The 24,296-nt window shown below is 41.0% G+C and overlaps 1 protein-coding gene across 4 annotated transcripts in view; it reads right to left on the bottom strand.

Annotated features, from left to right (window-relative positions):
• APP (amyloid beta precursor protein) overlaps positions 1-24,296 on the bottom strand; it is a 213,619-nt gene that overhangs the window by 59,976 nt on the left and 129,347 nt on the right. For all 4 annotated transcript variants that reach the window (XM_068689985.1, XM_068689995.1, XM_068689966.1 and 1 more), the window contains 3 exons: positions 9,303-9,436; positions 1,513-1,587; positions 238-396 (listed from right to left, as the gene is read on the bottom strand). In XM_068689985.1, coding sequence (XP_068546086.1) covers positions 238-396; positions 1,513-1,587; positions 9,303-9,436 — 368 coding nt within the window. The remainder of the gene's footprint in view (positions 1-237; positions 397-1,512; positions 1,588-9,302; positions 9,437-24,296) is intronic.

Genomic DNA, 24,296 nt, shown 5'->3' with positions numbered 1-24,296 from the left:
TGGATGGATGGATGGATGGATGGATGGATGGATGGGGTGTGTGCCTGTACCTGTATTTATGTACACACTAAATCTAAACTTTTAACTTTGAAATTGATTGATAGATAGCCGCAGTAGATCTTGTATGGTGCACGCTGGCTGCTGAATAGCTGGACGGCACCTGGCATACGTTCTTTTTCCCCAGGATGACTAAAGCGACTGTGACACAGACAATGGGGCTTGTGATATTGCACTTACTCTGGGTGGGACAGTCTGCAGGGCTGTGATGTAGTTCTCCAGAGCAATGCGGCGACGGTCATTCAGCATGGCTTCCACCCGTGCCATGTGAGTCTCCACCAGCTGTTGTCTTTCATTTGCTGCTTCTTGTTCCAGTGATTCCACTTTCTCCTGAAAATGCTGAAAAAAACACCCATCACAACAGGAACAGTGAAGACATCAGCAGACAAACACAGATGTGAAAACTTTTGTCTGCAGATCACCAGTATGCTTCCTCATGACAGACTGCCTTGGCTTCCACAATCTCTGTACTGAATGCACTGTTTATTGATTTCAGCAGGAACTGCTGATGCCCTCTATTCCTGAACACCTGGCCACATTTTATTAATCAAACATTTCAGCACAACCACCAGTGAATCCTTCATTTGACCCCTCAGACTGTTCAACACTAAGGAATTCAGCCTAGAAAAAGGTGCAGTTTGGCAAGCACTTGCCTCCTGCAATCATGAAGGCTTTCCACGTACCAAAGTGACTTTACAAACAAAACTACCTGGTGGGAAAAAAAAAAAACAAAAAACCACAAACAAAACATTCAAGCCATACAGAGTCACTATAATTGCCTACAAATTGGCCATCAGGAAGAAAAAATGAGCTCAAACTCATTCCAATAAAGGAAAAGTTTTACTGGGCAAAATATACAGAGAGCAATGTCGTGGGATTTAATATGCAATGCAGTCTGGTTCTCAGCATTACCTTTTTATAATTTTGCACTGAATTCCTCCTAGCAGTACTGCATAATACCTAACATAGCCACAGTGGGTTTCAAGGAGTGTCTGGCTTGTCAGAAATTTTGAATTATAGTATTATTTGGATAAAAGAATTTCTGGCTGAGGGTTTCTTTCAGATAAAACTGATGGTGATTCCTTCCTTAAATCACATTTTTCATCTCTGCTTTGAGATTAGGTCTTGCAGCTTATTAGTTTATCACATCCTAAATTTTGAGAAGGACTCACAGTGAAAGCTTTCAGTTCTCACTGATGGCAAATCGAAATTCAAGTCAAATTCTTTCTCTCTACATACACACTCACTAGTTCTGCACTTCTGTTCCAGAAATTGGCTGCTAAATACAGAGACACCCAGCAGCCTCTAACAGCTGGAAACAAAGATAGCAACAGCAAGAGCAGAAAATAACATTAAATTCCCATATAATTATGTTTTAAAATTATACCACCGCTCACACCCATTGTATTTCAACTGCAGCCCCAGCTGTAAGGTTGCAGCAGCGTTCTCCTTTACCTGGATAACAGCTTTCTTGTCAGCCTTTGGCAAGTTCTTTGCTTGGCGTTCTGCTTCTTCCCATTCTCTCATGACCTAACAAACAAAACAAAACAGAGCGTGACTTTCAAATTTTCCTCTCTTGTCTCAGGGCCCAGAAACAGCCAAGCACTGTAGCTCAGACAATCATCTTTTTATATTCCTCCCCTCCTTTTATCTCTATAAGAAAGCAGTTACAACATTTAACAAAGGCAGAATCCTGTTATTAAATTAAACAAAAACTGAACCACTGTGTCTGAACACTGTACCAAGCTCTTATAAAACTTCATGGTGAAGCAACACAGCAGTCAACCACCCCTGAAGCAAAGGAAGTAGAAATCTCTACAGTGAACACACCAACCCTTCTTCATCTCAGACAAAAAGGAAAATGTTTCCATCTTAGTGTATGCCCTTGGTCAAAAGAAGCAAATTTCTACTAAATGACATTTCTGGGGGGGAAGGAGGTGGGAGGAACCACACTTTTTTTTTTTAGATTTATTTGGACTCACTGGCCTTTGAGTAGGACAGATCAGGAATTACATGAAATTTGTGCTAGGCTGATCAACAACAGGTGCCAAACATTTCAAGAACCGAATATACTTTTGTCTCAAGTACAACACAGACAGAAAAGATAATCTAAAAGAACTTTCAGCATCATTCCTCTCAGCAATATATGAGGCCACGTCCTGCAGAACACAGGCCAGTATTTCAGTAATCAGGAAATGAGTTACTCTTAATTAGCCATTTGTGACATCTGAAACCTTCTCACGGTCTTAGTTATGGACTTTCCTCACTTCATAACTGGCACATACTCCTCACACATACTCCTCAGATAATACTTTTTATGGAGTAACTGCTGTCGCCAAATGCAGTGCACACAAATATGTGACTTGGTTATTTGCAAGATTAGCACAACGTCAGAAAACAGAAGAAACCTATAAGCAGTTCCTCAAAATGCACATTTCCTCTTCTTTCTCACCCCAATCCACACTTTCTTACCATTTATAACAGAAATTCTCAAACATAACCTTTCTAAAGAGTATTTAAGAAAAGCTCAGAGCTCCTATGTACAACTGAAATTTCTTTGGGATAAATACCAAAGGCAAAGTATATCTTCTGTGTCTCACGTCTGCTAGTAGAGCCTCAACCACTCAGCTCCTGCCTCAGGCTCCCTAGTTTTCCAACATGCTGGACATCATTAAACAGGTTCTTTCCTGGACACACAGGAGAGTGCTGGTGGTGCCTGTGCCATTTTACAAAACCTCAAGGCTCAAAGGAGGCTTTTACAAGTCCCATTTCCTGAAATGTAATCCCTTCTCAGTTCTACATAGGGTTGTAGACCCTAACAAATAATCAGCATAAAGACAACAGCACTCAATACTGACTCCATATGTGAGATCTTATTGTCAAGTTTTCAGCTATCTTTTGACTCAAACCTTGGGAATTTATTTCAAGACAGCAATAAAGCACTCATAGTAAAAACAGACCAACTTACTACCAGTGCAATTATTTTTCAGACAGAAATTCTGGCCTCAGTAATGGCCCAAATGAGTGGAGGGAGATCTGGGTAAGCAAACGTGATTTTGAAAACTTCAATGTGGTTAATTGTTTTGCCTACCCCTGGGCTTCAGCAGCAGCTTGGTTAGACAGCAGTTGTTGTAAGTACAAAGGCCTGAAATCACTTTGGACTAAAGTTTCCGCTTACAGTTCCCAGTAAAAAAACATGAGCTAAGTTAAGATTGTGATTTCTAAGAATTATAATACAGCCTAAAAATACCTCTTCAATTTATGTAATCTTTTAATCAGATAAATACATACCAATGTGTAAATTGTACCTAAGCTCTCATGAGGTGGGAAACCAAAATTTACAAGGAAACATGAAAGTTCATCTTACTAAAAGAGGATGTTCTGTGCTGTGCACTCGGTTTATAGGCTGAACCATCACTGTTACTTAGTGCACAGAAGATTGTACTGCTTCTCCAGCAAAGTAGTAACAAAGAACATGAAATGACGATGCAATTTAGTACACTGTGATGTGTTCTCCAAAAAAAAAAAGCAACACCCAACTTACTAGTGTTCAGAGTGCTGCTCTGTATTAAGTGCACATTAGGTATTCACCTCTTAATTGTGCACTTAGGCCACATAATTAAGGTGGCCTAGAAAATGTCACTCACAGACACAGGCAGCATCTTTCTAGAGAACTGGAATGTCAATGGTGCCAGGGTATGAGCACTACAGAAGACCCACAAACCGTGGCATTAATTCAAGTGCTAAACTACAATGATACGTGTTAACGCTTGAGCATTGACCTAGATTGGCAAGTTTATGATTCTCTTCTCCCGCCCCTCCTTTTATGCCTTCAAATCACATCTCTGACATCTGCTTAATACTCGTTATCACTATGAATGAGCAGTCAATGGGTTTTCAGAACAACAGCTCCTTGCAATTTTATCCCCAAACTAATCTTGAAAAATTTAAAGGCAATGACACTCTGCTAATCCATATGATGAAAACAAGTATTGTGGGTAACAGGATAAAGAGACCTTTGACTGGATCAGGTCTCTCTGCCTATTATATTTCTTCAAATCTTTTAAAGCATTGAAGGTGGGATGACAAACTCAAAGGCTGCACAGGTAGCTGGGAGGAATGTAAACGAAGGGATTCAGAGTTCAGCTCAAGTATGAGAGCGAATGGCTTGTGAAGAAAAAAAGAAGGAAAAAAACCAAACCAGAGTGACATGGCTGTTTGCAGAAACAATATTAATTGTAAAGACTGCAGAAACTCTGCTTTAGTGTTGTTTTTTGCAGTTGGGAAGACTTCAGTGGTTGAAAGGGGTGTGGGTGGGGTGAGAGCCTGTGGGTGTGCTCTAACTGGAGACGTAGCTGCCCTACAGCTACATATGGGCAGTTCCTACCACCAAGAGAAAAGCTGGGCTCTCACTGAAGGCCAGACCTTTACAGAATTATGAGTGATTAACAGCTTAACAGCTGTATGACAGTACTCTGTGGGAAACCAACAAGCAGAAAGGAAACAAATAAAATTAATTTTCCAGATATGTATGTGCAGAAAAAGGCCAAACTTGTCCAGTGTGCAGTTATAAACCTATTCTCCTTTACTGAAAGCACAGACCTATCAAAGCCACGCAGATTTATGGCTTTCCAAGGCTTTATGCCAGGAAAACGACAAGTTCTGTTCGAGATTTAAGAAGCAAACTGTTTCAAAGTCAAACTTCTTCAGAACTCAGGACTTACTGCCTTGCAGACTTCTTTTGAAATTGGGCTGTAGGGGACAGCAAGAGGGAAAAAGGAAGCAGGGAAAAGCGTCATTCATTATTAAGAGCTATGCTAAGTACAAAAATCTCATTACACTGAAACCAGCAGAATTTATTCCCATTTTTTTACGCTGGTGCACAGAAGCACATCTGCAAGGAAAGAACTTAGACATATGGGTTACAGCAATCACACCAGCAGAGGTGTTTGAAGGCCTGCATAGATAGAATGTCAAAGTCATCACAATATGATGACTACTTTCGTCAAGGGCTTTTCTTTCACACTTAAGTCTTGACCTTTTTTCTGGTAATAACATCATTAAATCTCTTCAAAGAACCCTGAATGTAACTGAGGGGGGTAACTCCTGCTAAGCTGACAGCTTTAGAGAAGGCAAGAGCCCTCACACGCAGTAACAGAGACACTGTTATGCAGGCAATATGGTATTGTTGGTACTAACAAACCTCTCAAGGATGTTGGAACAAGCAGCATACAATGATCCAAAGTGGTGGTGAACAGCCAGCCAACTCTTGTTACCCACGTCTGCTTACAGATGAACACTATCAGCTACTATGGGTTTGTTGATGTGACCCTACCTGATGAATATAAGAAAGAAAAGACCTTTGATATCCCCCTGGCACCCCTCCAAATTATGCACTGATGGGTGTCACCCTTGGTATGAGAGAGAAGCGATGTTTTATACTATGTCAGAAACTTTTTTCTCCTCTCACAGTTATGAAGGGAGACTTCTTCCTATAAGGTTTTGAAATCTATGTACATTGTATTGCATACAGGTTGTGAGTGGGGAAATAGAAAGTAAGCAAACCCCGATTAACTGAAACTGTATTCAATGTATGGAAAATATCTTCTGAGTTGCTTAGAGGACTAATCTTCATCTCCCATGAATCTAGACACAGACCACGCATTTTGATGTACACTGTTTGATGACTAACAGCATCAAACACGCTGTTTTAGATGCATTTTGTGTTTCATTTTTAAAACTATGCTCTCATCACAGAAAGAAACTAAATATCTTGAACACAATGCTAGCTCTCACTCTCAAGTTCAAGCTTGTTGAGGACTGCAGTATTTTCAGATATTTGCCTTGGAAATGAACTTCCAAGAAGCATGACTATTCTGGGAGACAAGGTATCATTAAGTTCCTGTCATAAGTACTGTGCACAGTATGATACCCAAAACATTGTCAACAGCCATGGAAAGAATAAATACAAGACATCAGGACATCTCAAGATGTTTTAAGGAAAAAACGTATAAATACACTGCTTTTTTTGAGTAAGGTTCAGTATCTGGTTTCTTCAGGCTATTTAGCAGCAAGTATTTAAGTGAGGGAATTGTACAAAAGTTAACGAACTGGAAAGAGAGAAAGGGGAATTGTACCAAAACAGGAAACAACTAGGGCAGCCTGAGATAAATTAGCATATTTTCTTCCTGTTACATAAGAGAACAGCAAACATGTAAAGGTTGCACATGAATGGCTAGCCTGTTTGCATGGGAATGCAATTTTGCTGTTATTTAGAGTAGCATTACTTAGGAAAAGTTAAAAATTGTATGTTAATGTAATGCCCTTTTTACAGCACTGCCTTGGAAAGATTATAAGACTTGTTCTTCCAGATGCCGTGCAGATGTAAAGGCAGAAAAACCTTCACTCTGAAGTCTGCAGGCATGGACACTTAAGAGCAGAAGGGATTAAAACTGGGTGAGGTAGAGGTGCATCAGGTCGTTGTACAAGAAGAGCATAGACAACCCTAAAAAGAGTCTGAGGAGCTGTGAACAATGAACCAACACGATCACGCACAGAAGCAGGGTCTCTTCTCTGCCTATTTTGATGCAAGGGGAGAAGAAACAAGAGTTGTGATAATTTCATGCTGAACAACAGGAAAACTCAAGAAGAGAATACACAGAAAATCTGCATTTGCCGTGATGGCATGCTTCAATTAAAATGTTTAATCTCAATTTATTTTTTAAATGCTACAGTTTCCTACTCCATAGATGATTAAGCTTTATACGTGAGCTAGAAAACGTGTTTTTTTTCATAATTAACTGTTACAAAATAAAGTGTGCATTAAATCAGTACTGTTTAAAAACCAGCTCATTTATTAAATATCTGTATTTAGTTAATAACTGATTTATTTCTGATTATGTCATTTATCAAGATTAATGAAAGACTTGATTTTCATAAAAACTGATCATTCGCTAAGACACGATCATTTGCTCTCTTTTAATAAAAGAAAAAAGGACATTTCTGCTCCTTTATTATCCCCATTTTCCAGCTTTGAAAGAACCAGACTTTGAGCTACTAAGCCAAAAATGAATAAATATGTTCAGTGCAGCTGGAGGGCTTAACTAGTGACTCTCACTAGCATGGACACAAAGGGTAAGTTGTTTAATTTATTTGGCATTCTTTTTGATCTAACAAGTAACAGCTTCAAATTAATTTTTAGTTAAATACATATTAAGAAGATTCCTGATTTTAAAGACAATATAAAAAGCGATAAATTGCCAAAAAGCAGGCCAGTGGTATTGGACCCAGAGTTACCACAGTTCACATGAGAAACAAGACATGGAATGGTAAACTAACTACTTTTTTCTCCCTGCCCATAAGATCTTTTATTTTTAAAATATTTGAAACATTAGGTGGGAGAGGTTAGCTCAGTGCTATACAAGACATTACTCATATAAGGGAAACCTGATTTTTAAAAACTGAAGTCACCTCTTCTTAAAAGCTCTGCAGGTGTTCTGCATACTTCAAGACATGTACTTTAATGTACTTTAAGCTGTGATTTAATCATCAGCATAGGCATATTAAAGATCAGTTAGATTCTCTTTCTTTCTTTCTTGAGGTACCTATTTTGATTTCTCAGATCTGATTTAGCTTGCTGAACTGCACAGAGTTGTGTTTTTTTTGTGGTTTTGTTATTTTTTGGTAAGAGTGACAAGGCAGTGAGCTGAGAGAGCTGACCTGCCTCACCCCACAGCTGTACGCTCATTAGTGCTGACAGGAAGGATGGCTGGGAACATCCTAATGAGGGCAGAGCACGTGGCAGTGCCAGCGTGATCTTCAGTCAAAGCCTTGAACCACAGCCTTCATTTATTGAGTTCCCCCAAATGAACATGGTAGAGCACGCAGAGCATTTACCCAGAAGTTTTTTGAGGCTACAGTTCAGTAGCTTTTCCAGTTAACTTTCTTAGCCTGAAGCACTGGCAACGTATATTCTCCCTGTATGCTGTTTCTGGGTGCCTATGCATTTCATTAGTTCTGTGCAAACCTTTCAGCTTTGCAGAAAATAAAAAAAAAACAACTGCGGTTTTTACAGAAATATTGCCCTTAATTACTCAACTTTTACACTGCATATTGAATTTCGGAGACAAGAAGAGGAGAATTTGAGGACTATTTCAGGAAAAGCTGCCATGTTTACTGTATGTGGTTTCAACCAATGACTGCCTCATGTAAGATGCCCTGGCCTATTTACTAGAAAGGTGCAAGACGTAGCTATAGTACCATTAGAGGGGGACTTACACTAAGAGTCTAATCTCAGGTTTACTCAAACATTACAGCGAAAAGCTAAAGGTTAATGTGTCAGTAATACAGCAGGGGAAGAAAGTTACATGGAAATAATAATTATTAAAATATCTACACAGCATATGCAGTGCATCTGAATTATACTACATTAATTTCTGTGTTCTTCCATCCTAAAAAAATATGCATCACAGGATCTCCTTTAAATCTTTCATATTTTTTCACTGCTGTTATTAGAGCAGAACTGTTGCAATTTTTATTGGCATTTCTGTTATAAACCCTGTTTTTGAAAGAACAGATAGCTCTTCTCTTAGTATTCAATAAGATTAAAAACAGTATATAGTTTCAGGCTACATAAAACTCTCTGGTTAAAGAAAAAAAAAAGAGTTGATTCAGTTGGACTGGTTGAGTTCAGAAGCACTAATTTCTCCTCTTTGCCTTGGCTTTAGATGCATTTTATGTTACCTTGAGGCTCAAGAGCATTAGATGAATATATGCAAGCTTATGTTACACCAGGGCATGGCCATGTATGCATACACCTGGAAAATGAAGCTGATTACAAGCAATCTACCTTAGCCTCTGCAAAGGAAGGATGAATAACACTGGTAAAGCTCTTCATGTGATTATAAGAATAACATCACACACCAAACATTCTTCAACAAAAATGAAAGCAATTTTTAGCAGAGTTTTTTTCTTTTTTTTTTTCCTACCAGCATAAATAGCTGTAGCAACCTAGGGCCACAGCTGTGATCCAAGCACAAACAGATGACCTTGCCAGCTCCAGCTGAATTCTTAGATGGAGTCAGATAGGCAGTAAATACAGCATTGCAGATGGGCACAGCAACCCGCATAAGCCTTAGGAAACATGAAAATAAAGGTCGTCGAGCATCTTACAACTTGAGAGACAAAGATCCCTGCAATGTTTAGTGATAAATCTATGATACTATGATAAAGAAATCTCCCCTTACCTGAGACATCCTTTCACGATGCTTGGCTTCAAGTCTCTCCTTGGCTTTCTGGAAATGGGCATGTTCATTTTCATCCCCGGGTGTCTCCAAGTACTTGTCAACAGCATCAGGAGTGCTAGCAGCTGTGGTAGGGACTGAGGTGAAGTTTTGAGAGAGGGAAGGAAGGGAGAAGAAAAGCAGAATTTCTACTTTAGTACAGATAAAATTTAGTTGAACCAGGCAAGAAACATCTGTTCTAATTTTCATCAGAATAAAATCATTCACGTAGCCTCAGAGGAGTATATTACATGCAGCAAATACATATAAATATACAAATAAATATTCTCCTCTTCTCCCTCCCATGTTATAATCCAGAAAAAACTCTTCAGCACGAGCAGGCAGAGCAGTATTATCCAAACAGGTTAGAAACCACTGCCAAAGGAAAGAATTAGAAGGAAAAAAAAGCTTGGCAATGACTAAAGTACATAGACCAGCAGAAAGCCCTTTGCAAACGACATGCTTTGTATATTAGTTTATCTTTTAAAAGCTGAATTGTAACACACGAGTGCCAATGCAAATACATTTTAAAGCACCTCTGGATCCTGTGGCACTTTAATAAAATACCTCAAATCCTTCCCTTAATGACAGTTTGGCCTCACAGATATTTACTTTATTTGTAACAATGTTGACTACTAAAACCCCTCATGGAGGCTGGAAACAATCAGAAAGCATGCTGTAATGACCAGCCGTTCCCGTCAGATAACTAGGCTGTACCTATGCACCAATAGCAGGAAGAGGCACACTTGGTGTAATTCAAGGACCAATTTTTTAGCAGTAGCATCCAGCGACTCTAGATTAAGTAATGTAACATTTCTGCGCTAGAGACATAACAGCAATTCAAAGAACTCTTAATTTTGTTCCAGCTACATTATCACTAAAATCTTCATTATCTAATCAGTTTCTTTTCCCTGGTCACTGTTTGCTCAACAGTTGCAAAGTTAATTTTAGAATTTTAACAAACAAATACACAGAGCTGCACAGGATTTCTTTAAAGTCTTATGACTACATGTACAATAGTTTACTTACAGAGGTGCTATGTTTTACTAGGAAGACTGATACAGGTAGAAAAAAAACAACCCACAGGCTTCCCTGCCTCCCACCCTTCAAACATTTCTCAGGTCTTCAACAGAAGCAAACTTCAGTCTGAAGATTAGGCTGAGCAATAATAACCGATATATATTTGTGACAACTCTCCTCAAAATAAGTTGAAATATAAACACATTTATGTTGGTTGAATTATTTTTTTAATCATCAATTACAAGTACAAGCTCTCCATGTATTAGTCCCAACGAATGCATCCTCAATTTAAGAAAAGCTTAAAGCAAAATCCAACTTGTTCCTCAGATTTTATATTAGATGTCTAACACCAAATGCAAAACAAAAACAAACAAAAGGATGAACAGAAAGCCTTGGCTACATTTGAGATATGTGCTGTGTAAAAGGCACAGATGGGCTTAGGCTGCTGCTGATGGAAATTGCACGATGGATTTTATATGTTACTCACTGGAACATAGGATAGGCCTTGCTAGTCCCAAAATATCTACAAGCAACCCAAAAAATCCTATGGAGAAATCATAGGCAGTGCAAATTGCCACTCCTTCCACCGCTTTTAGATGTTTCATAAATATTTAGTTGCGAGATTTGCATTTTTTCAACCTTTATATTACTGAAGCATTGCAACAAACAGGAGCAAATGAAGCTCCTGACAAGCCACAAAAGTTGTGAAAATAGAATACAACTCTAAGGCTACTCCTACAGCTTCAGACAGTTTTTTTAATGTGTTATAAAAGCATAAAAATTCTCTTTTGCTTTAAATTCTCAGTGTTAATAACTCAATGATATGCGACTGCAATATTACTGTTACACAGCTTTAAGTGTCAAAAGAAGGGGTGAGGAGGTATGGGCTCCCCACCTCTCATCCTCTGCCACATTCCCTCATCTATCTGTACACACTGTCCATGTGTGTGCAAATCATAACCTTCTGTAGCTATCGGATGCACTGTTCAGAAAGGGCAGACCTAGGAGCCTACTGTTCATACTAGCACAGAATGTCCAAATGGATTTTATTATGAAAACTTTCAGACAGCAAAAACTTACAGGGCCACTAACGTCCTGCACAAGTGTAAGAGGTTTCTGCTGGGGTGCAGCGCTGCCGGCTGAATGGCTCTGACCATGTAAGCAAATTCCAAACCCAACACATTCAAAGCTTGGACGGAGTGAAAACATTTCTATAATGCTCAAAATTATTTAAAAATATCTTTCCTTTTCAAGCTCTCAAACACCAAATTACTCTTTATTTTTTCTGAAGCTGCAGTTAAGCATTACACATTTTAATTCCATTTACAAAATGAATGTAAAATCCTGTTTCAAACAGGGAGAAATTTAAGAGCTCCAGACCAGATTCCAGGGCCCCGTTTCCCAACGCAGGTTAACCAAACATTCCTAGGGACGAGCCAGGCAAGTTTAAGGCAGCACTCTCCTTGTTTGCCCGCTGGAAGCTAAGGAACACCAGAGACGAATGTAAATACCCTTTTGCAATGTTTAACTAACCTTGCTGGATTTGCTTTCCATGACTCTCTTTCTTTCTCCCCAAACCTGGGTGAAATTTAACATTTAAAATGTGGTGTGGCAGCAAGCTCCAGAGTTTCTTAGGGCCATGTGAAGAAAATCCCCTTCAGCCTAAGCTGTCCTCTGGCTGCCTCTGCAGGACACAGCAGGTTTTGGGGTGAGTTCCAGCTCATTCTCCATCTTTCCTTGTCTTTTATAACTCCCCCAGCCCCGAACTTACATCTGTACAAATGTGAGTGGAAAGAAGTGACGATCAAAATAACTGTCCAATGAATTATGCAAATTTAACCTTTAATTTATTGAATGGGGGGAGGAAAGGTCACCAGAATTTGCAATGAGATCCGCTAAGCCAAATGTACATTTAAGGTCTGGTTACCAAAAGCTGCTGTCTCGCACACGTGGCCTCTCCAGCCCAGATTTCCTGATGATACACTGGCTTCCCACTGGGACACTTACTGCCTGCTTCTGACCAGGCAACCACGCTGGGTGCTGAGAATGGGAAAGCCTGACTTCAGCACCGGGTGCCAAGGATGCCTTACAATGCAGCCCCCTCCCAAAGCTGGTTATAGGATCAGCAAGCGTGTGCCTGGAGCACCACCGGCCTAGCAAACAACTGTGGCTCTCCGGGGAAGCTGCTCTGCTTCAGAGCAAGAGCAGGCACTTTGGGAAAGCAAGGCTCACAAATGGCTTCTTGGAACTGCATCAACATTGGAAAATAAGAATTACGAATTTCCTAGTGGGAGCCCAGAGAGCACAACCAAATCAAACAAAGACTGACTGCATGTTAAGTGCAGCAGAGCTGGATGCCTGGGAGAGCCAGACTGCATCCAGGAATGCTGGAAGGGATGCGGGAGATACACTGACATCCACCTGCAACGGGCTCCCTTGAGCTAACACTGAGGATGCTAATGCTAATGACGAGCGATAGTGGCTAGGAGGAGAAAGCAATCACTCCTGACCTGTAAAACACAAGAGGGACATCGCTGGCCAAAGGATGGATGTGGTTCTCCATTGTGCACTCTGGCATGTCCAGAGCCGGGCACCAAGCACCATGTAGTGCCTTGTGCCCGTGTACCACTGCTGGAGTGTTTGTGTGGATCTGTCACACATGTAGGTGACGCCTGCAGAGACCAACTTACCAATACTGACCACATCTCAAACTGCAGAGATAACGTTTAAATGCTTAAAAACCAAAAAAGGTACAATTTTCATTAAAAGGAAGTTCAGCATCATTGTTTAGGAAAATACTAAAAGGTAAGATGAAATAATCATACACAGTTTCGTCTTCTGTTTATATTCTGGAGCAGTTCTCCTATGAGCAAGTTAGCCATCTACGTAATTTGAAATCACAAGTATTTCTCTGACATAAAACATTCAGCTCTTAAAAACACAAAGCCCTGCAAGATTTTGCGCCCTGTATTTATAAAGCCTACGAATGATTATGTGAGAAGTTCCCCATCTGCTTTTTTAAAAGTGTAATTACCTACAGTGTGTTTAAAAGCCTTGCGATTCCAGTGTAACAATAACTGGCAGCCCACCGCCCCAAAAGAGACTTACAGAAATACTGGGCCTCCCTTCTTCTGCAATAAAGGAAAAACATTTTAAAATGTCTTTATGGCTGTTGGCATAAAACCTACCATTTCCTTTCCAGTACATTTGGGAGTTTTATTTCTATGGATGTGTTGCATGTTTTCTCATAGTAAATTGGGAACATTTGGTCAGACATCAGTTACGTGTAAGGATTCCTTAAAAATCTGCAGCTTGATGTCAGTTTTTGACCACATGGGCTCTTTGAAGGAGGTTTCATTTTCTATGCATTGTCTGTTTTATAATGTAACTAGTTCTAGTGCTACAAGAAGACTGATCAAAAAGCACGTGTTGACAGCTGTGGAAGAAATGGCTATCAGATAACATTTCCTTCATACTTGCACTCATTTTACCTGCCAATTCCCAAACATTTTTTTTTTGGTTACACTTACAAGTACTAACATTCCTGGAGACACAGGTTCAAAAACAAAGCCAAATTAGGCTCTGCACTATTTGTTCATTAACAATTACTAATATCAGAAGAAAGACCAGGAAAAAAAAAAAGGCAACTACATTTTCCCCCAGATTCTGGGTTTTACCATGATGTATAAAAATAAATAATCCACATCAGCATCTCCGGTGACAGAAAAACCGATCACTCACCAGGCTCATCTAAAGTGACAGGGTTGGCAGATGCCCCCTTCCTGAGTGACAGTGGCTGCTGCATGCAAGACAGGAAGCCATTTGTAAGGAGAGCATTACCTGACTACACGGTGGGATCCAGCGCGTGCACATTCACTGCTTCTGCATTCTGCGTACGTAGCTGCCTCACTAATGAAGGATTAAGATCAAAGCTTTCAGTTGTTGACTAAGATCACAACTAATTATAGTACTTCTGACAAGTGCTTACGGAGTATCTTTAGCAGGAAGGGTTTCTGTTGTGAAAGGAACAGTTTTACAAGACAGCGTACCAATGCCTTTGTGAATAAGCTACTCCTCTTACAGCAGGGTAGCAACACCCACAAACAGACTACACAACAGCGAAGGAAAATGCTGATTACCTTTTTATTACACAATGGACAAATTACTGAATGATACAGGACAAATGAAGGCTGGGAAAGGTTTACATAAGATATGAGCAGATTATCATTATTGTATATGTAGGGTAAAGGATGGATCAGGATGAGCTTTGTGAAGTTATGCTTGGTTAATACAATTTAATTACTTGGAGAAAAGCACACGTCAAACTAGTATGCTTTTTGGTACTGAGATCAATACTGGGGCATGGACCAATAAGTGTATTTCTATACTATACATAAATTATAACCTACTGAATTATAAATATGGACAATTACTGCCCTTCTTAGCACTTTAAGCTGGAGGACCAGCAGGTACAGTTACACTTTCCCACTTTTAATTACTTCATACATTATTTCACCAAGATGACTTCCTGAATCCTGTCTAAAATTAAAGCAAGAAAAAAAGGCAAGGGTAGAGTTCCTCCTACAACGCATAGAGGAATGAAATGTGAGAATGAAAACCAGACATGTCCCCAGCTTTACTATTTTACCTATGAGTGGCAGGTTGTTGTTGATGCTTGTTTCTTATCATGATTTTTGGGAGAGAAATAAACAGCAGTGCTGTGCTTCAAGTGTTTGCATCACCTCATTGCGTTGAGTGGTGGGAGGCAGAACCTGCAGCAGTGGCACTTGGCTATCACCGGCCTCTAAGATAACTCTTTCTTCCAAAAACCTCTTCCCATGTTTTTGTCTCCACTTTTTCCATTTCAGGCACTTTCTGGCAAGGCCCAAATCTAAAATTTAGCTTTTCACTTTTAAGCTATGAGACAGTCTCTTAACTCCAGAAATTTCTGCAATCACATCTATAATGCTACCAGGCGCCTCAACAACCTACTTATCATGAATTGTAAGAGACATGACCATAACCCAAGGTCTGAGAGGGAACATTCTGAAGCTTGGGTAAGAGCTTCTGGATGCTTACACAAACCTTTTCAATATCCTCCATCACCAATCTTCATAATTGCTCGATACTTTGAGGTTAAGTTCTGAGAGCCAGATCTTTCGCCTTGCGACTCATCAGCACGTCTCCCTGCTTGGAAGCTAATTGCAGAGTGAACTGTGCTGATTATGTTCATGGCAAGTAATTCCTGTCCTTCGGGTCACCCAACTCCAGCTGCCCACTTTTTTATTTTCAGCAGAGATGTTCCATAATACAAACTCCCATTAAGATTTTCATTGACGTTAAGGCCCATCCTTTTCAACTACATATTCATCACTCAGCCTGATCACAACTACTCCGCTAGCTTTTATTTATCTCGTACATTGCTTTCTTGTTGTGTTTTGAGGATTATCTTTAAGATACCCCAGAAGTCTTTGGATGTAAAGCATTCTTTATAAAATCTAAAGAGTTTTGACTACAATAGTGGGAAATCAGAAGACATAAAACAAGCTAACAGACTAGAGAAAAAGAAATGTATTCTGCTGTCAGAAAAAAAATATATGCATCTTGGTACTGAATTAAAAAAGCGCTCTGTAATAGTAATAGTTGTATGCCCAGGGATCACATTTCAAACATTATAAAGGACCAGCAGGTCTCAAAGTTTACTTCTGCTTCCTTTTCAAGATGCATTTTCCAAAAGTTTGTTAAATTAGATGAATGTTCCTAAAGTGGATTAGAATGCATGTTGTTTAAAAATGTCTACTAATTAAATTAAAAGAGATTCCAGGCAGATGTGACATGAAGAGAGTTAACACATGAAAGAGAAGCCAATCCCACCCAATGTTCCAGAGGGATGATCCTTCCTTTCTTAATAGTTGGGTCTTCTCATTGTCCTTACTGCCCATCAAGGCTAAGCTACTTTGTCATCAAAGACTGAGTGTCATTTCTGTAATAATTCATAACTTGCATTACTACTCAAAGAACAAATACAAGTAAATGTAACAAACTTGGCCTGAAAATGCAATTAACTGTCTCAGGGTGGAAAAATCACATCATGTTTAAAAGTTATACTCCCTTGTGAACTTTACTTTGCAAAGACTGCTTGTATATTTCATTGATGTGTTACAATTTTATTTAAATAACGATGGTATCCAAACAACAGGCAGCTTGAAAGATAGTTTAATGAAGTCCTTCATGGAGACTTCTCGGAGAGAAAAAAAATATCATAGTCATATTGTGTCTTATCTATTATTTTAACTATGGTTGATACTTGCCACTAGGGAATTTAAACTAGGTTTAAATTAAACTTTCTCATATTAGAGTCCTTCTGCATAAGAACTTCAAGACACATTTCCTATCCATGTACAGATATAACTTGGCATTCATCCTTTCATTGCATCTCCGTGACTGCAACTTCCTTTTCACCAGCCCTGACAAATGCAATTTTGTGTTGCTCATATCTATTCAACGTTCATCTCAGCCATTAATTGCTCAGATCACTTCCCTGCTTTGTGTTCTTTGATTCATTTTTTTTCTTCCATCTTGTGCAAAATAATGAGCTTGTGTCAACTTTCAATGTATCTTCAGGTCTATTCTTTCTTTCTCCCCTTCATATTGCCCGTGATTACCCTCACTCAACAGTGAAGTCTGATTCTCACTCCCTGAGAGCCAAGAACTCCAGTTTCCAACAGCTAGTCAAATCCCATTAGGCAGTGGCTGAATTTTGAAATGAGGACCCGTCCCCTTTTGCTACCTCTTGTGCCTGGGAGAAGGTCCCCAGAGCAAACAGTCTCTTGACAGCCTCTCAAACATCTTTGCAACACACTGCTTCAAGGTCACTCTCTTCTGATTTGTCACCATAAATCTGAGCACTTATCAGGAAAAAAAGCACGCAATTATTCATGTTACATTAAATCAGAATGCTGTGAATAAACACAACAAAGAAGTATTCTCCTGAACATGCCTTCTGCCGTGGTTGTAACCAAGAGATAGCAAGTTTTGTACATGGAGTACAAAAGAACACACAAACAAACAAAAAAAACCTGTTTAGACACATTTACAATATTTTTCTTTTGAACCCTAAACTTTATCCAATTGCTCTTTTAAAAAGGCACAGCCCAACACTGGCTCCACAGATGGTTCAAGGCTGAAATATAATTATGAATTTGTATAGATGAAGAAATTGGTAACAGGAATTAATCATTTCCATTCCCTGAAGGTGGTAGTCAGAATTTACAATTTAAATAGATATTGGAATTCATCCATTTATAGCTCCTAGGCACTAAATGACAAATGTCGGGCACTCACAATAAACTGCAAAAAATATGTTTTTCTTAAGATTTCATCTACACTATTTGAAATTGGCCTCATCTTCATCAAGTGCACGATTCAGTACAGTTTTCATGCCAGAGAAAATAAAACACAGCAGATACAGGCAATTCATGCTGGAGATGGTGGGAAAGGGACACATTTATGCGAAGTCTTGAGAAGTAATGCCCCCTTTACTGCTAATTTGGGAAGCAGTAAGACAATTGAATACAAAGAGACTTTATGATAAAGCAACAGGTTGTCATAGTGTGACTGGCATACTGTAATTGCAATCATTTCTTTTTGTTTTGTTTTTTTTTTTTTTAGTCATTCAGATAACAAACTTCACACTCGTGAAATGCTCTCTTGCAATAGCACTACTTAAGAGGTATGGATTTTTAGAATTTGAAATGTTAGCTCTACACTTCTGTATTTTAAGTTATATCTCCAGTAGTGCTGTGACAAATTAGTATTGCAGCTAGTTGCTGTGATGAATATTTTCCAGCACTAAGTGCATTGTCGGAAAGACACATTCCTGGCATGAAGCAAGTTGCAAGCTTTACTGCTTTTATAGGCCTAGGCCTGCCAGCTTCCCCATAAACCTCAAGAACAGCGAAAGGGCAGTATCATCTAGTTCAGATGAACGTGCTTTACATGTGGCCTGCTTTCTGTCTTAAGCCCCATACCTGACCTCAAAGGTTGAGTGATCTCTGAAGTTGTACAGGATAAAACGAGCAATCACCCAGTAAATAAGACAGAGGATTAAAACATCCTTCCTAACAATTGGGTATATTTTACCACTCTGCTTACTTGAATGCCCTGCAGCACTCTAATGCCTTATCACTTATGACATGCTCTGGAAGTTGGCATGCAAGTTTAGCTGCCAAAGCTTTTTATTTCCTGTTAATTAGAGAGATGTCAAGATCCCGAACAAGTAGCAAATGGATAAAGGAAATTACCGACAACAGGAAATGATTGGAATATCAACTTATATGTCTCTGCTGTTCAAGGGTGCAAACTGTTATACACACTACCTAAGAAGAGAAATTAAACTGCATGATGCAAAGTGCTAGAGGTCATGTATTCTTCCCTCACTTAAGAGCATGAACTGTAAAAACATTAAGGTTGGTCTCATTAATTACCAGGGACAGACTGGTACTAGACAGAAGTCAAGGTGACGTTAGCCTATATGAGTAGCAGTAAGAATGGATCCTTCATATTGGTCTTAACCTTGTGCATAATTATTTTTATATCTAGTGTGACATTTTATGTATATTATTAAATTGTAGCTTTTAGTTTCTCTTCATACTTTCCCCTTGAAATTGAAATAAAGTATTTGCCACTTACCAACCACCAAAAGATTTAGCAAGGTTGTAAGCTTCCAGCATTTAGTCTAGAATAGAAATCCTGTTTTACCTAAATTCACTCCCCAAAATCTGTGATCATGCTGTAAGATAACAAAAATAAGAGTACTGGTTGACATTTGAACTTACTATTACCTTTCACAGGGAAGGTGGAAGAGGTTACTAACACTGGATCCTATCAACTCCCTCTGTTGTTAGACATGGGAATTCAGTGCAATAATAAAACACACCCTGTTTTATCAAAGGTAATTTCAATGATATGTTGAACTTTTCAAAAACTGACTGTGCCACCAGAGTACAGTTTCCTTCAGTTTTAGATGCAGAAAAAATGCAAATATTGCAGCAAGAGTTCCATCACATTCTTAATTTACCATATCACTGCTACAGGATCTGGAAGAGAGCAGTGTTGTACACAACAGATGTTAAACTAAGCACATTTAAGAGCTCTGAAGCTCCATGCACATCCAAGTTAAGACCGGAACATTAATATCGTATCAAAATAGTTTCTAAAAGATTTACATTTTCTGTAGCTTTAAGGTTGTTTAACTAACAACAACCAAGAGGACGAGTGAAAAAAAAAAATCTTACAGTAGATTACTTTTTATTATGACAATAAGACAATTAATTCCTTCAGTAATGGCACTTTATCATCTGCTTATTCTTGTCAATACATACCCGTTTTGTGGTCATTAAATCTCAATTAACCATCTGATAGATGCTAATGAATTCAAAGAAGTCATTATGGCCAGTCACACAGAAGAAGCTTGACTCCTTAAATTGAATAGAAACTGTAGACAGTATCGAACATCCTTATTAAAAATCAATAGAGAGAGAGCATGTGGTCTGGCAGGCTAAACGAACTGGTAACAAGATGTTTAAAGCCTTCTACTTCTAGGGCAATTATACATCAATTCCAGTGTTGCTGCATGATGAATGGGAAAATTTGACAGCAGTAGCTCCTACCCAACAGACAAGTTATTTTTGTCAGACCTCAGAGCATCAGTCAAATTCATTGATAGCAAAGAGAGTCTAAGGCTTTGTACAACCTGACAGAACCACCTTTTCAGATCAAGGCTATCAGACTTTAGCAAGGAAGCAGAATAAAACATGATTTTTTTTTTTTTTCCTATAGACTGTGTTCAGGATATTAGTATTCAGTATCCGTATTTTCAGTATTCATAGTATATTGGTATTCTTGACAATGGAAACTTCTCGGGTTTTGGTTCACTCCAATTTCAGCACATTACAAGAAATATAAACTTATATTCTACCCTTTCATCCTTTGGCTACTATCAAGAGAAACACAATCATTGCCTGCTATTTCCTATTACTCTCTGTACACTCTAACTCATCTATCCTGCAAAACTATACCTTGACCAAGGGAAGGCAAGTTTTTAGGTTCCATTTTGTATCCTGCCTAAGAGAAGCTCATTGGATTTTTACAGAACATTGCAGAGCAACAATGGAGAGAAAAGAGGTAAAGGTCAGGGCAAATAAATAATCATGAATGCAAATAGCTGGGGGAGGGAGAGGCATAAAGACCAGATAAAAATATTAAATTAAGGGTGACAAAGAGAAGAAAAAAGGCCAGGAAAGAAGAGGGGTGGCCTAGATACTGAGACTGACAGTCTTCTGAACTGCTTTTACCTTTTCTTCAATGGGATTGGAGGTCCAAGACTTGATACAACCAGTTAACTCAATCCATCATTTTCAGCAACATTGGACTGGTTTCAAAGACAAAATCTAACTTAAGTGCTGAACTGTATCATATTCAGGACTTCTAATAATGTTAATTGCTATTTCTATTCAGCAAAATGATGAAGGATTATGAAAAACGGCAGGGTGATACTGAGACAGCAGATGAAACCAAAGTATTTTAAGAACAGAAGTAAGAGGTGCATAGATCAAATGAAAATACATCAACAAGAAGATAGCTAAGGTAGCTTGGAAAGTATACGCTCTAAACTCAGAAGCTGCTTGACAAACTACTGAAGAAAATGAAGAAAACAGACCAAAAATAGGATTCCCAAAGTAAACCAAGACACAAATGAAAACAAATGCTAATGTGGTATCGTTTTATTGATTTGAACCTAAGAAAAAATGCACTTCCATGACAGAGAAAAGGGGAATATTCTGGGCTCATATGAATGATAAGCCGATCGCCTCGGATGCCAAGGTGATAGGCTCCAGGTCAGACGCGTTCTGCAGCAGAGCAGGGGATCGGAAAGGCAGGGCTGATTTTTCCAGCACTGAGCCAACTCGAGGGAGCCGGCAGGACCCGGCAGCCCTCGCGAGGGAGGCAAATGAGGCGAGAAGGAGGCGTAGCGGAGCCAGCAGCGCCCCCTCCCCGGCCGTCAAAAGCTGCCCCTAGGGAGCGCGGCAACCAGGACGGGCACACAGCGCGTGGCGCCTCAGGAGGGAGAGGCGCGGCAGTTGGCGCGGGCAGGGCAGAGCGTTCCCCCCGCCCATACCAACACCTCCTCTAACGGCGGCCTGCCCTAGCTAGGCTGCAATGGTGTACACCAGGCACAGTGCTCTCCTGGAAGTCTGTACACACCCAGACCGACTGCCCGCTCAAAACTGCGCCTGTTGCTACCACCTGCAGGGGCAGAGAGACTGTGCGTGAGGTGCGAGCAGGTGGACGACCTGGTCTGCCTGGTGGCAGAACTCAAGGAGGAGGTCAAGAGGTTGAGGGATATCAGGGAGTGTGAGCACAAGATAGACTGGTGGAGTAGTCCATCAAACGGGACTTTAGGGGACTGGGATGGTTAGTGGAGGGAGCGGGAGTACAGGTGGTGATTTCGTCCATCCCTACGGTGGCAGGGAGGGTAACAGAGAGGACACGGAAAGCCCACCTGATAAACACGTGGCTCAGAGGCTGGTGCCAACACAGAAATTTTGTGTTTTTTTTGACTATGGGGCGCTTTACTCGGCACCCAGAGATGGCTGCAGATGGGTCCCTATCTCTAAGGGGAAAACAGATCCTGGGCCAGGAGCTGGCAGGGCTCATTGAGAGGGCTTTAAACTAGGTGAGAAGGGGGATGGGGCTGAAACAAGGCTTGTAAGAGCTGTTCCAGGGGGAACAATGGCAAGGCTGGGAGAGAAGGCAATGGCCCAGCTGAAGTGCATCTACACTAATGCATGCAGCATGGGTAACAAACAGGAGGAGCTGGAAGCCATCGTGTGGCAGGCAGGCCACGACTTGGTTGCCATCATGGAAACATGGTGGGACCACTCTCATTACTGGAGTGCTGCAATGTCTGGCTGTAGGCTCTTGAGAAGGGACAGACAGCATGGAAGGGGTGGTGGTGTGGCTCTCTATATCAGAGAGAGTTTTGATGTTGTGGAACTTGAGGCTGGGAATGATAAGGTTGAGTCCCTATGGGTTAAGATCAGCGGGAAGGCCAACAAGGCAAGCATCCTGGTGGGGGTCTGTTATAGACTCTGCACTGTTCAGGGCAATGGTTGGTAGAGTCCCTTGGGAGGCGGTTCTGAAGGGCAGAGGAGTCCAGGAAGGCTGGGAACTCTTCCGGAAGGAAATCTTAATGGCACAGGAGCAGTCTGTCCCCATGTGCCCAGAGATGAGCCGGTGGGGAAGAAGAGTGGCCTGGTTGAACGGAGAATTGTGGCTCGAGCATAGCAGGAAAAAGAGGGTTTGCAATCTTTGGAAAAGAGGGCGGGCCACTCGGGAGGACTAGAAGGATGTTGCGAGGCAGTGCAGGGACAAAATTGGAAAGGCCACAGCTCATCTGGAGCTTGATCTGGCTACTGTTGTCAAAGACAACAAAAAATGTTTTTACAGATACATCAACGCAAAACGGAGGACTAAGGAGAATCTCCAGCCTTTACTGGATGCGGGGGGGAACTTAGTTACAAAAGATGAGGAAAAGGCGGAGGTGCTCAATGCCTTCTTTGCCTCAGTCTTTAGCCGCAAAACCAGTTGCTCTCTGAATACTCAGTACCCTGAACTGGTGGAAGGGGATGGGGAGCAGAATGTGGCCCTCACTATCCATGAAGAAATGGTTGGCAACCTGCTACAGCACTTGGATGTATGCAAGTTGATGGGGCCAGATGGGATCCACCCGAGGATACTGAGAGAACTGTCAGAGGAGCTGGCCAAGCCACTTACCATCATTTATGAACAGTCCTGGCTATCGGGGGAGGTCCCAGTTGACTGGCGGCTAGCAAATGTGACGCCCATCTACAAGAAGGGCTGGAGGGCAGACCCAGGGAACTACAGGCCTGTCAGTCTGACCTCAGTGCCAGGGAAACTCATGGAGCAGATTATCTTGAGAGTCATCACGCGGCACTTACAGGGCAAGCAGGTGATCAGGCCCAGTCAGCATGGGTTTATGAAAGGCAGCTCCTGCTTGACGAACCTGATCTCCTTCTATGACAAAGTGACGTGCTTGGTGGATGAGGGAAAGGCTGTGGATGTGGTCTACCTTGACTTCAGCAAGGCTTTTGACACTGTCTCCCACAGCATTCTCCTCAAGAAACTGTCTGCTCGTGGCTTGGACTGGCGTACGCTTCGTTGGGTTTAAAACTGGCTGGATAGCCAGGCCCAAAGAGTTGTGGTGAATGGAGTCAAATCCAGGTGGAGGCCGGTCACTAGTGGTGTTCCCCACAGCTTGGTACTGGGGCCAGTCCTCTTTAATATCTTTATCGATGATCTGGATGAGGGGATTGAGTGCACCCTCAGTAAGTTTGCAGATGACACCAAGCTAGGTGTGTGTGTCAATCTGCTCGAGGGTAGGAAGGCTCTGCAGGAGGATCTGGATAGGCTGCACCGATGGGCTGAGGTCAACTGCATGAAGTTTAACAAGGCCAAGTGCCGGGTCCTGCACCTGGGGCGCAATAACCCCAAGCAGAGCTACAGGCTGGGAGATGAGTGTTTGGAAAGCTGCCAGGCAGAGAAGGACGTGGGAGTGATGGTTGATAGTCAGCTGAATATGAGCCAGCAGTGTGCTCAGGTGGCCAAGAAGGCCAACAGCATCCTGGCTTGCATAAGAAACAGTGTGGCCAGCAGGGCTAAGGAGGTGATTGTCCCCCTGTACTTGGCTCTGGTGAGGCCGCACCTCGAGTACTGTGTTCAGTTTTGGCCCCCTTGCCACAAGAAGGACATGGAGGTGCTCAAAAGAGTCCAGGGAAGGGCGATGAAGCTGGTGAGGGATCTGGAGAACAAGTCCGATGAGGAGCGGCTGAGGGAGCTGGGTTTGTTCAGCCTGGA

This window comes from Anas acuta, chromosome 1 (genome assembly GCF_963932015.1).
Source record: "Anas acuta chromosome 1, bAnaAcu1.1, whole genome shotgun sequence".
Taxonomy (NCBI): Eukaryota; Metazoa; Chordata; class Aves; order Anseriformes; family Anatidae; genus Anas; species Anas acuta.
The sequence above is the reverse complement of the archived record's forward strand: the minus strand, read 5'-3'. Positions and strand labels throughout refer to the sequence as shown.